Source organism: Conger conger, chromosome 7, assembly GCF_963514075.1.
Source record: "Conger conger chromosome 7, fConCon1.1, whole genome shotgun sequence".
Lineage (NCBI taxonomy): Eukaryota > Metazoa > Chordata > Actinopteri > Anguilliformes > Congridae > Conger > Conger conger.
The window spans coordinates 54,908,168-54,922,025 of record NC_083766.1 but is presented as its reverse complement, the minus strand read 5'-3'; the positions used below and the strand labels follow the sequence as shown (position 1 = coordinate 54,922,025).

General features: G+C 42.2%; 1 protein-coding gene across 1 annotated transcript in view; it reads right to left on the bottom strand.

The window, feature by feature from the left end:
• The window catches only part of kirrel3a (kirre like nephrin family adhesion molecule 3a), a 132,651-nt gene that overhangs the window by 26,696 nt on the left and 92,097 nt on the right, over positions 1-13,858 (bottom strand). Inside the window, exon 9 of the mRNA XM_061249458.1 lies at positions 6,676-6,781. Within this exon, the coding sequence (XP_061105442.1) occupies positions 6,676-6,781 (106 nt within the window). The remainder of the gene's footprint in view (positions 1-6,675; positions 6,782-13,858) is intronic.

The following is a 13,858-nucleotide window of genomic DNA, read 5'->3' as shown; positions in this document are numbered from 1 at the left end:
CTCCGCCAGTAATAACTCACAATGAAAACAAACCAAGCGAGTTACATCCCATGAATTCTCGGGAGTACATATCGATTTGACCGTTTCCTGGAATGTGCATATTGATTTTGTTTGCAAAAAAGGTACAACCGTGGATTTACTTCCTCCGTAGGTAACAGTGGTTTTATTTTTGTGAGAAATGTTTGCCACCATGACCTTTCTTACAGCTCGGCTTCCCACATTCGTACCAGCAAACTGACGACTGTGCTCCAATCACTGCGGCCCAGATTCAAAGCTGCCTGTATTAAGAGGATATTGTGACTGGCTGGTAACCTTTGACCCCTTCATAAAGAATAGAGACCTATGACATCTAGGACAGAGGTGGCAAACCCAGGTCCTGGAGAACCGTAGGGTTTGTTGGATTTTTGTTTTGGCACTTAACTGATCAAAGAATTAAGATTCAGAAGCTGACACATACAGTCCTCACAACATAGTCTTATTCTGTAGGTTTGAGATTTCATTTAATAACAATGACGGAAAAAAGCTCGAGTTCTGCAAAACAAATTGGAATATTAAAACTGTATGTAAGTCATGTTGAATGAATATTCTGCTTTCCTAAGTGATGCTAATTGAAAATAGCACATGTTCTCTCTTAAAGTAATTTACAGTAGACACAAACAAATGACACAAAGAGAGAACGCAAAGGGAAATGTACAAACATTCAGGAATTATTATTATTATTAGCTCAAAAATGATGCCAAGCAGACATAAAACCAGGAAGAAGAAGAACAGAATACGAGGCTGTCTACCTGACACACTTTAATTAAAAAATAGCAGCTTGTGCATATTCATCCTTTTGGCTGTTGAAAATACAGACTCTAGACACTGTTTTAGTATGTGCGACATTCACATTCAGCCAAAGTAGTCATTTCGCCACCTGTAAACGGACTCTCCTCTGAGAAAGTGAAATAATAATGCAGAAGAGGTTAAATTAAGAACATCCTTCATTCGGTTTTCACGTTTTTTCTCATTCACACCTTAAAAGCCTGAGAAATTACTGCTCTCCACCTTGAAAGGCTGCTTTTCTGAAGGGGCTCTCGCTGCTCTCCGTACAGTGTTCTCCTGAGGTTAACACCGTTTGATTAGCTTTAAACGAAGGCATTCCATCAAATGTGAATATTTCCATACAAACAGACGACTGTTGAAACCACTCCCCTGGATACCAATAACAACTCCTTCAAAACACCACTGCCAGTGACTTCCTAGTGTGATCCTCTTAAATGAAAGCAATCTTTTTCACCCTAAAAAATGAAAAGAATTAGGCCGTGCAGTTGCAGAATTTCGTGACTCAGGCCCTACCTGAGCTACTCCAATTACAATTTTTTTTTTCTTGTTGATTCAGACCAGTGGGTGGTAGGTACAGTGAGCGTTCAGCAATGCCCAACAGATGGCAAAGTCAACACCGAGCCGCGTCAGCACCTCCGCCCTTTTCATTTGCTTCTTCCGAGACGCGGGCGAGGAGACACGCGCCGGTGACATTAAAAAGCAAACGGCGCCATCCGAAAAACAATCTGGAGCCCCGACTCCGAGAGACGGAGACGCGGAGACGCGGTCTGTTTGAACGGCGCTCGCCGGGCCCGGCTCCGTCTGGCGTGACACCCTCCGCCTCGCCGGCCCATTTCCCTAATCGCGGGAAGACGGGATGCAAACATCTGCTGATGGATCCCGCCGCGGTCCCTCTGCGAGGCAGCGCCACAGCCTGACAGAACTTTCCGTTCGGCAGGAGCCTCCACAAAATGGCGTCTAGCTCTTCTTCTTAGCCTGCTACCGACAGCGGGTGAACGAAGCTGGCGCTCGGATTTTAGCGGGCCTAAGCAAGTTTCTGTATGGCAAGAGCCTCCACAAAATGACGTCTAGCTCTTCTTCTTAGCCTGCTACTGACGGCGGGTGAACGAAGCTGGCTCTCGGATTTTAGCAGGCCTAAGCAAGTTTCTGTATGGCAGGAGTTTCCACAAAATGGCGTCTAGCTCTTCTTCTTAGCCTGCTACTGACGGCGGGTGAACAAAGCTGGCTCTCGGATTTTAGCGGGCCTAAGGAAGAATGAACCTGCAGGAACTGACTGATGGGTGGGTGGCAATCTCAAACCGGAGAAAGACATCTTATTCTTTCATATGAGTACATGATTCAGTTAATAAAGTTTTGTCGAAAACTCTTAGGTAGGAACTTCTGCAGGAACTGTCTCCAAATTTGACAATCATTGAAACAGTTAAAGCTGAAGTATTTCAAGTGAACAGTTCATCCAGAACTGCTCTTGTTATAGATAGCACTCATGTACAGTATATTATTTCTGCTCCAAAGGTACAGAACTCTGTCATAACACTGTCAGATAATATGGGTCTTCTTTCCATACCACAAGAACAGAAAGCTCATCGTTTCATCTTGAACATCTCAACTCAACTCAGACCAAACTGCAGGAAGTATTTTTACACTCTCTAAGCCATGTCCGTGAAAGGCTGGCTGCATTTTTCACTTGCTCTTTGTTTAATTTGAATTCAGTTTAATATCAGAATCCAGTTAAAATGTCTTTGATATTGACTTTGTTGCACTCAGTATTCCTTTTATTTTCCACCAAACAGAACAGGCTGTCTAATCATCCCCATGTAGCACTGAAATGCCCAGGAGGGGGGCTGCGCTGTATAAATAGATAACATTTATTTCCGTTCTAATTAATGACATGAGAAAATAAAGTATTCCTCAGAGGAGAATTATAATGATTTTCTCACAGGCTCTTGACGGACACTAGAATCTCAGGGCTGGGGTCCTACTCTCCACTGCAGGCATATCTTCAGTGATACTGGGTCAGTATAGCACACAAGCCTGAGCGTGTGCCAGTGTCTCTGGCCCGGCCTGAGATAAGGACTTTCATTCAATGGCTGCAGAGCCATTTTAGCCGGTTGTCCAGCTTGACCAGACTGTGTTGGTGAAGATAAAGATATACATAAAAACCTGAACAAAAACAAAAACAAATTACTAAAGAAATAAATAAAGAAATAATTCAATAAAATCTGTCTTCATTTGGGAGTCAAGGGTGAAGAATAATGTTAGCTGAACCCAGTTCAGGTGGAGAAAATATCACAGCTATGGTATGTTATACAGTATGTATGTTAGTCTATTAACAGATGTAGTCTATTAACAGTTAAGCATGTACTTTGCCAGAGTTGATTTTACCACTGTTCACAAGGCAGGATGTGAGACTATGAGACTTTTATCACCAATGCCCTACAACAAGGGCAATTAAACTGCTGGTTTTCCACCCTCCCTTTACCTGGGAGTCAGGTGTGAAGCCAGTCTAGCCAGCCAGTCAGTGGCACTAATTATTCCGTTTATTACCTGGAAGAAAAGAAAGCCAGGGCTGGATTTGGATTTGAGGGCCGGATTTTATGACACCTGCCCCACACATATGTCCAAATGGCTCAACATGCCCTTGTGTGTAAAGGTAAGAGCATCTGTAGTATTTCAGTAATGAGTGACTGATTAGCTGCTGTATTGCAGTGGGAGGTGCAGATTAATGGTTGGAGTGAATTAATCAAACGCAGGGACATGCTGTTCTATGTCAGTGACTAATCTGCGGACTACAAGGACATTACAGATGATAAGTGCTGTACCTCATTGCCCCAGACAATGGCTTCTCCAACACAAACGGCTGGAAAAGCCCACTGATCACCTTTTACGGAGCGCATTAAATCTTGTTTAGTGCCGTCACACGGGGCGGACACCACACTTCAGCGACTCCATTAGCGAGCACATAAATAAAACAACGGAAGCTGATGAACCAAACGTGTTGAAAGTCTTTGAATGTCAGGACGGAAGGGTAATTGCGAGGATCTCCGTGCTTTATGTCATGCAGCACTGACGACGCCTTATTTGGGCGGGGGTTGGCACAACAGGTAGGTAGGCATGGCTTCACCCGCTATTACGACAATTACAGCGCTACTCAACTCCTTATGCGGGCCGCGGTGTCTGCAGGTGTTTGCTGCGACCGTGAGCTACACCACCTGATTTCACTAATTATTTTACCTTCTTGGTTCAGATAATACGCTAATTACTGAAATCAGGTGGTGTAGCGCATGGTTGAATCAAACGCCTGTAGACACTGCGACCCGCAGGAAGTGGAGTTGAGTAGCGCTGCAAAAAATCAGATTTTCTGGTTTTGTTATGAACAGTTTCTACGTTCCCTAATTGGGCAGCCTGTAGTCTAGTCGTTAAGGTTGGTTTTTCAAGCCTCAATGTAGTCACAGTAATGTTTGTAGCTGTTGGGCCCCGCATTGCTCCAGGGGGGGATTGTCCCCTGCTTAGTCTAATTAATGGTAAGTTGCTTTGGATAAAAGCGTCAGCTATATAACTGTAATGTAATAATCTGCTGTGTATTTGTTTATTCAAATTAATGTTCTCACCCCTAGTTCAAACCAGACAGAATAGTGTCACATGTGAAATGTACACACTTATTGAACAGATTAAATATTAAGCTGGTATTAGTCTTTAATTTGTTTGAAGCTAATTACAGCTGTCTTGCAAACTGTGATATTCCACTTTACTGGCATTAGCAAAACAAGTGTGATGTGTTTTCAAGTTTTCATCTCAGAAAAAGATTTTTAAAAGCATACTGATATAATGACAGTTTTATTTTGGCCCAAGCAAGTCACTGGCACACAGGGTCATGGCACTGAGCTGACTTTTTTTCACACACTTTTCTGCACATTTTTCCATGTGGCTGGCCAGTATTTGTCTGACGTGGAGGACATTTTGTGTTTGATCGCACTCTGAAAAATACACAAGCAAAGCTCCATGCAGCATTGCGAAGAAGGAAACGTGTTCTAACATCAATGCCATAGCAGGTATGAACATTATACAGTACACTCTCAGAAAAAGTGGTTCCATAGAAGAACCCAATCTAGTTCTTTGCCGGGCAAAATGGTTCTTTGTCTGGGAGCTTTCAGACACCATACACCCATGATCGAGGGTTCCATGAACAACTGAGAAGGGTTCTTCTATGGAGACAAATCAAAGAACCCTTTTCCCGAGAGTGCACTAGAAGAATAACCATACATAATAACCAACCATACAACACAACAAATACATAGACAAATAAAGGGAGTCCATCCATCCATCCATTGTCTTAACCCGCTAATCCTGAACAGGGTCGCAGGGGGCTGGAGCCTATCCCAGCATACATTGGGCGAAAGGCAGGAATACACCCTGGACAGGTCGCCAGTCCATCACAGGGCACACACACACCATTCACTCACACACTCATACCTATGGGAAATTTAGACTCTCCAATCAGCCTAACCTGCATGTCTTTGGACTGTGGGAGGAAACTGGAGTACCCGGAGGAAACCCACGCAGACACGGGGAGAACATGCAAACTCCGCACAGAGAGGCCCCGGCCGACGGGGATTCGAACCCAGGACCTCCTTGCTGTGAGGCGGCAGTGCTACCCACTGCACCATCCATGCCGCCAATAAAGGGAGTTATTTTTACAATTCAATCTCCTTTGATTTGATGTCATTGTGTCATAGACTCCCATCTTCTTCCATCTTTCCAAAAACAAATTGGTAAAATACCAATTTGCTACATTTCTGATTTGAATAATCTATGCAAGACATTGTTGTTTTTTGGTTCTGTCCATTTTTAGATTCACAATAGCCATATGTGTTTATTGTTTTCAAGTGTTTGTGAGGCATTCATGCTCAGCCACATGTATAGGCAGAATTAATTTCCCATGGTTAAATGTACATTAGCAGTCACTGAGGTACGGAGACGGTGTGCTAATCACTTCCATTTAATGACTAAAATCAGCACAAACAGATGGCTGGGTCTTATTCCCCGCACTCTTCACTTTCCCACATGAGGAGGAGGTGAGTGTGGGAGAGACGAGCTGTGAAGTGTGTTATGAAGTGTGTGTGTCCATGTGTGTGTGTGCCAGTGAGTGTGTGTGTGTGTGTGTTTGTGTGCCTGTGTGTGTGCCAGTGTGTGTGTGTGTGCGCGTGTGTGTTTGAGTCTGTACTATATCTATAAGTGTGTGTGTGTGCGTTTGTGTCTTTACTATATGTATAAGTGTGCGTGGCAGTGTGTATGTGTGTGTGTGTGTGTGTGTGTGTGTGTGTGCCAGTGTGTATGTGTCGTGTGTGTTTGTGTGTTTATGTGAGTGAGCGTTTGTGTCTGTACTATATGTATAAGTGTGTGTCTGTGTGTGTGTGTGTGTTTGTGTCTGTACTATATGTGTAAGTGTGTGTGCCAGTGTGTATGTGAGTGAGCGTTTGTGTCTGTACTATATGTATAAGTGTGTGTGTGTGTGTGTGTGTGTGCGTATGTGAGTGTGTGTTTGTGTCTGTACTATATGTGTAAGTGTGTGTGCCAGTGTGTATGTGTGTGTGTGTGTGTGTGTGTGCCAGTGTGTATGTGTCGTGTGTGTGTGTGTGTATGTGAGTGAGCATTTGTGTCTGTACTATATGTATAAGTGTGTGTGTGTGTATGTGTGTGTGTCAGTGTGTGTGTGTGTGTGTGTGTGTGTATGTGTGTGTGTCAGTGTGTGTGTGTGTGAGTGTGTGTATGTGTGTGTGTGAGTGTGTGTGTGAGTGTGTGTGTGTGTGTGTGTGTGTAAGTGCCTATGGGGAGGGAAAGAGGGTACAGCACCTGTACTGGGTGACGTGAGGGTTGGCTTTGGCTGAGCAGTGGAATCTGACCAGGTTCCCCTCCAGAACAGGCTGGGGCTGTACAGTCAGGTTAACCAGAGGCAGGTCTGAGAGAGAGAGAGAGGAATACAGGAGTCACCACACAAACACCACTTACTCAACATGAGAGTAGCAAAGAAAGAAACATTAAGATGAATGTTTTTACAAATGTTTTTTGGAATTTGGGTTTTAGAACATTGCTTTCAGTTACCAGCACTGATTGGCACATCAGCATTAGAATGTTCAGTTGCTAGTTGCTAGTAGAAGATGCTACTCAAATATTTGCGATCGCACACCTTAAAGGGTTAATACGAATTTTGGAACGCTTCCACAGGTACAGTGTGTGAGGAAACCGGGCTATTCTTAATTTGTGTTTGATTTTCAGCTGTGACAAACCACAAAGCAAAATCACACAGAAGCTAGATAATTAGTTTTTTTCATAATTGATGATTTATTCATACATTTTGACAATAACTGAAACTGGGTGTTTCACTGATTACATGGAATGTCGTGCTGAAATTAACTAACATAGATGAACTTGCTCAAATAAATGCAGTTAATTACACTGTTAAAATAAAAAGTTTCTAACTGTGCTGTCAATGGGAGATGTTTCTGTTCTGTCCCAAATTTAAAAGGACAAAAAACGTTTCTTTTAAAATCGAGGCTGTTTTCTCTTTATAGTGACTTTCATGCTGATAAAGAAAGCAATGTTTTAATTAGCACAGGAATGGATAGAGGTCATCTCTGGGGCAACAAAGAGAGAAAAGACCTTAATCATCAAGTCTTCATCAAGCATTGACCCCTGTTTCAACAAGACATTATGGTCCATTTCTACACTCACTTCAGACCTGGGTCAAATACAAAATAGTTTTGGATTCAAATACTGTTTTCTCTACTTTCTCTACTGAGCTTGTGTGATATATTGAAACATATGAAATGCTCTCAGTGCAAACATCACCTTCTGGTCCTCTTGGTAGGCAAAATCAATCGAGCACAGAAAAGTATTTGAAAACTACAAGGCTACTTTATATGTTAAGCAAGAATATAGTACATCATTTGACCTTTCAATTTTCACATGAAAACATAAAATTTTACACCTTTTCATCTTACCACTCCGTCCAACACATTTACTCATGTTAGAATTATCATTGAAAGCACTCATTGGAATAAAATCAATATATCTATGCACACACAGAATTTCTCTGAAATTAGCAGATAGGTGAAAGTTTTTAGTTTGCTCCAGGCCAAACTCATAATGATCACCTTTCAGAATTTCATATCGCAACTGCATTAGCAAGTGTACACGGAATTAAACCTGAAACAAGACAAATTCTCTGAAAAAGAAAATCTGTTGAAATATTAAAGACCTCTCTCGAGGCTATGGAGCGTAGTCACGTTCACGGTGCGAGTGTATGTCAAGCCTCAAACAGGGGGTAGACAGGCTTTAACTGCTAAAGGATATTTGTTTTGTTATTATATCAAGCTGTGTCGCTGAAGGAGGTGGATTCTAAAGATTATCTTTTTTCTCTTGCATTTGAATTATTTATCAAGCCACAATATTAAGATTTATACTTACTTTCCCCCAAATAAATAATAGTAAAACAAATAAAAATGCTAAGCAAAGTATTTCACATCTAAAGATAAGATAATTCTGCAATGTACATTCACTTCAAATTCAGTTCGGATTGGCAACCTGCAACACAGTCACACATCCGACCGGTTAAAATGTAGATGTTGATATTACCTTGCAACAAACATGTTCTGCAAATGACTAATACAACATACTCCTGTAAAGGATAGCATACGCAACACAACTTGTTGTTGCATAATTAGAAACTCATTTTAAAAAATCGCAACTGGGGAACATAGGCTTAATGTCAGACAATGAATCTTATTTGGGTAGGTATGTACGTATAATTACATATATTCGCAAAAAGCATTGAGCCAACCTGTGTCAGTGTGCTACCAGTAAGCCAGTTTTCTGCACCACACCCATGGATCAGTATCCACCATTTTACATACAAAAATAATCGCTTCATCCATGTATTCATGGATTCAAACGGCCTATATCCTGTATTAGCCATAAACATGCTTGTCTAGCATGCAAGTCTATCCTGAACAACAGGCCAATGTATGGGAGTGGGAGGTCTACGTTGGCCCTGACCATAGTTGGGTTCAGTTCAAAGAGGGCAAGCTTGGCATAAGCAGTCACAATCTTAGCGCCCGAAGCATGTTCTTCTCCATGCACTCAATCCTGGGCTGACCGAGTGCAGACCTTTCAGAAAGGCCGCTGTTCAGGGCACGCCCGGAGCTGTCCTGGGGCAGTAAACAGTGAAGGATGGGCACAGGATGGGGTCTGGGGGCACTCAGCTGAAACCAGACGCCCCCACGCGCAGCTCTAGTTCCCCTCGGGCCTGTTTTGGGGCACATGGAGCTTTGTGCCCGGCGTTGCCTCTCCTTCAGCTTTGATGGCACAGCTTGGAGGAAAGCCCCCCCCTCCCCCCATCTTCTACAGGGTGCAAAAATCCACAGTACCTCTCCAGCTGTGTGGGTGTTTCAGCCACAACATTTGTTAATTAGTTAGGAAAAACAGATGCAGGCGAAGAGATAAGAAGGAAGCCAAGCAGATGTTTCAGGACCAGGCTTCATTACCGGCAGAATGTGAGGCAGTTTAGACTCTTTGCCATTAACTGTCTGCTTCAGCTTCCACTTATATTTCACCATCACATCTTTTTCCGCCGGATTGTTCTCTTTCTTCTTCTCGGACAGATAATGCTCAGTGACAGTTGCTGATAGCCATTTTCAGACACCTTTTACATGGAATTATTGCTACAACACTCTTCCCTTTTCTTCTTTGATCCTCCTCCTTTGAATGACAAGACATTTTCTAAGCAGGTCTCAAATGCCATCTTGATTATTGACTCTGAGCAAGAATTATAGGTCCCTCTTCATATTGGAGCCCTAATACATGTGTAACTAGTGTAATGAAACATTTACCACAGTAAACATATTGTGCTTCATGAACTAGAAATTATAAACTGCGTCTTAGATAAGACACAAAATGTTTACTATGGTATACTATGTTTACTACTTGATGTGTAACAATGTATGCACTGAGGGGAATGTCAGACAATGAGCGAATTATAGTAGTTTTATAGTAGCTTATATGAGATGAGTAGTTTCTACTGGTTTGAAGGATCAGGAATGTCAACATTTCAAGTCTTTATCTTTATTGTTCTTTGTGAAGCTATTTCCTACAAAATGGCATTTTAGGAAGTATAATTGAATGTTGTAGCGGAACAGTGTAATAACATGGCCCAATTAGTGCAGTGATGTGCAACGTCCATGTTTGTGTAACAACAGTGTAATGGTCAAAGAACTGGAATGTAATGTCATATAATATAATGTTATACACGCCATTTGATGAAATAACCATGTATTAAAATGGTAACGGTATAATATAAGTGTAGTATAGTGGTTAGAGTGCTGGGCTTTCAACCCAAAGGTTGCAAGTCCAATTCCCAGGTAGGACACAGCCGTTTGAGCAAACACTTGAGCAAAAGTACTGACACGGTTCAGCAAATATCCAGTTGTATAAATTATGTGTAAAAAGTTATATATGTATCTCTGGTTAAGAGCATCTGATAAATGCCAGTAATGCAAAGTTACATGAGGTAGAGGTGGCAGACAGGATGGGAAAAATGTGGCAGGAGTGCATTTTCTGCGCTTGATCACTTTCATAAAAAGGCCATTTGACAGTCTGAAAACCTGGCCAGTTTTTCAGGGGAAACTGAAATGTTTTATATCCTTAAACAAATGTAGTTTATATCTTGGTATTTTTAGACTGCTGCTCTCCACGGCAACTTTTGTTGGAGGCCATGCTGAGCACTTCAGAACGCTGGTTGTGTACAGATTATGCATATAGGCTTAGCGAATCAGACCGATGCCAAGGAATGCAACGCTAACTAAATAGCGATTAGCATTGCATGCGGTTGCCTTTTCTTCATTTGGTTAGAGTGTAAGACAGAGGGCTCATTCCCACTGTATTAACTCATGGTACCATGACATTGTGAACATGTCCGCTTGGCTTCAGAGCGCATGCACGACCATGCATGCTGGGCTGGTGCCTCAACACAAGGTATATCCAGGAGAACATTTCAGTGGTCGAAACTTGGTGAAAATTCACTGAAGCAAGCTAGTCGGTGTATGTGAAAATGTCTCTCAGCCAAGATTTGTTAACCTGGATACATGTGACCCAGGTCTGAATTCAGTGCATTTGTTCCACCATAATTTATATGTGGAGTTAAGTAAAGTTTTAGCCGTAGGTCTACTCTTCAAAAATTACAGCAATAGTTCAGCAAAAGCCGAAAAGGTAACACTTGAATTCACTGTCAGGGCACACACATGCTATTTTAATGAATCTTTGAATTGAATTGAATTGAATTCAAGTTTGTTTGAATAGCCAATTTTCACAGTCACAAAGACGCTATTGTGTTTTTCCATTTAATATATATTTTCTTGCCACTCCTGTACATCTGTTATGGTTTATTGGGCACTTTCTATGAGATGAGGCCTTGAAAGGACATCTCTTGTCATTTTAAGGGAAATCTATATGCTAGCATCAAGTATGGCTTCATGTGGCTGTCTGTACCAGTGCATTGTCTGTACATGTGCATTACATATTGATATGTTATTATATAGATAAAAAATACCGTTCATGTTCAGATATAGGTTGAAGACTTGATACTTTGCATTTCATTTGGCAGACGCTTTTATCCAAAGCAACATGCGATAAGTTCACACTGAAGGTCATTGGAACAAATACAAACACAAGTCTGATAAAGTACAAATCACATAAAAGAGTAACAATCAAAAGCCTAAAACAACAAGTCGAGTTCACAGAGTAAAGAAAAGTCAGTAAAGTTATGGTCTCCAGCTAGAAGAAAGGGATGATTACAAGAGATATGATAAAGAACTACAACATCAAGATGAAGATACCAGTGGAACATGAAAGTGTTACATGTAGACACAAGATACAAGTGCAACATCAAAGTGCTCTTTCGATTGCACTATTGCTCCACAATAGTCGTTCTTTTTTATCTCTTTCTTTCCTTGGATTTCCTTTTTGATATTGCTGTAGGCATAGCTGTGCAAGAGGTTATCTCTCTAGCTGTACTGTCTTGTAACTGTTGTCGGTTAGGTTGATTATACTGGGAATGGGCTGTAGACGCCTTGTTGCTGAACTCATGTGTTTGTATTCCTGAGATTAGCACTGATCTTGTCCACTGCTGTACATCCACTCTGCATAAGCGCTAAATGGCAGTAATGCCATGGATAAGAGCATCTTCATTCTGAAATACTTGGACAACTGTTTAGAGAAACCTGTGGTTGTTAAGACCAGACAGAACAGCCACTACAGTTGGATACTTTAGAAGGCATGGAGTTACTTCAGAATAAAAAGTTCAGCCCTGGAATTATACTCACCTGAGTCATTGAAGCCCTAACGAGTAAATCACCATCTTTTAAAAAAGTAACAGTGAATAATTCAAAAGCGTTCCCAAACTTTTGCACTGGGCTCTTATCTATAAACAGTAAAAAAAATTAATAAAAAGCAATCTTGCTTAAAATTTTGTCTCATGTTTAACTCTTTACCATTTAGAGTTAAGGTTTGCTTTCGATCACATACAGACATTGTAACAGATATTTAAACCAGGGGTGTCCACTATTTTGCACCCAGCTGTATGTGCAACTGTATCAAGCAGTGTAGACATCTTGACCTTATATAAATGCGCTTTACCTTTCGGCAAATATATATATATATATATATAGATGCTAATTAAACTGACCTTTGATTTGATTGCTTGTTAAAGGACTATATGGGAGGGAACATGCTCGATTTTCACTGTGCAGATCTTCACCTTTGAGGAACACAGAACACTCCTTAGAGGACTGCAATCAAAACAATTAATTTGAAAGCCAGGAAGTTCAATAGGAAAACGTTTTTTCCCCGCAAGGTGACCGTATTAGCAAAGCTTGTATTGGAATTAAATCTAAGAACCTTTAATTACTTTCAAAGCCTCGAACATAATTGCATCCAAGCGACAAGTTCATTAGTAAACTTAACATGAAGGGAGACTATCGTTCAAAGATTGCCATGGCTGCGTGGTTGAGAGGAAAAACACAAGCGCATTGAGATGCACAAGTACACAGAGAAAGCGGAGGGTAGATAGAGAGAGAGGGAGAGAAAGATAATTAGATTTTCGAAAGCATTCATCCTATATTCGTCTCCACATATTCACTGGTAAACAGCACGCTGCTCTTTCTCGTTTGAATGGTTTTTTAAGCCAACATCTGCCCCCCTCTTCGGTATCAATGCTGGAGCGCGCCAGGATAGCGCCCCCCTGTGGCGGCAGGTGCTTCCCTACGGCGGGAGGCGTGTTTCCGCGCGGGTGGCCGCCAGCCTTTCCGCATCACGTATTCATGCGACACCTGTTCTCATTGTAAACACCGCGGCCCGCGCGTCAAAGCAGGGCATCCACTCCAGCAAATTGCTTCCTCCTGTTTTTGTTTCCGTTTTCCAGTGTATACACATTTAGCCCAGCTCACCCCTCTCCGGAATCGCTTCCAGTACCGCCAGCCATTCAAACATCCCATTACGCTCCCTCGCGGGAATGGGATCGCACGTCGCCCCTCTCTTTTCCCTCCTTCACCAAAGGACGCTCATTCACACCGCTACCAACTTGGAAATGAGATACGCTCCCGACAGGAGGATCCGTCTTCGGCGTTTTTTCAATCTTTTTGAGCACCGCTGGTTGTGGAAGCAGACACCCCGTGATGAAATTAGATAGCGTCGGGAGTTTATGAAATTATTACAGGGTGCGAATTGAGCCAAGCCACCCCTCCCCCCCCCCCCGCTGTTTTGTAAATCTTAACTAAAGAGCAGGCTTGGCTGAGGGCGGAAGGCCTCTCGCAAACTCTGGTGGAAATGAGAGAAAAGCGGTAACAAAATCTGATCCTGTGCACCGCGATTAAATTCCCCAGACTACGATTTGTTTAAGACACGGTGAAGGAACTGGAGCAGCTCCTCGCTGACTGCGTCTCTGTGTTTCGCTCGGAGTGTAAAATCCCGACAGACGCCGTCTGCG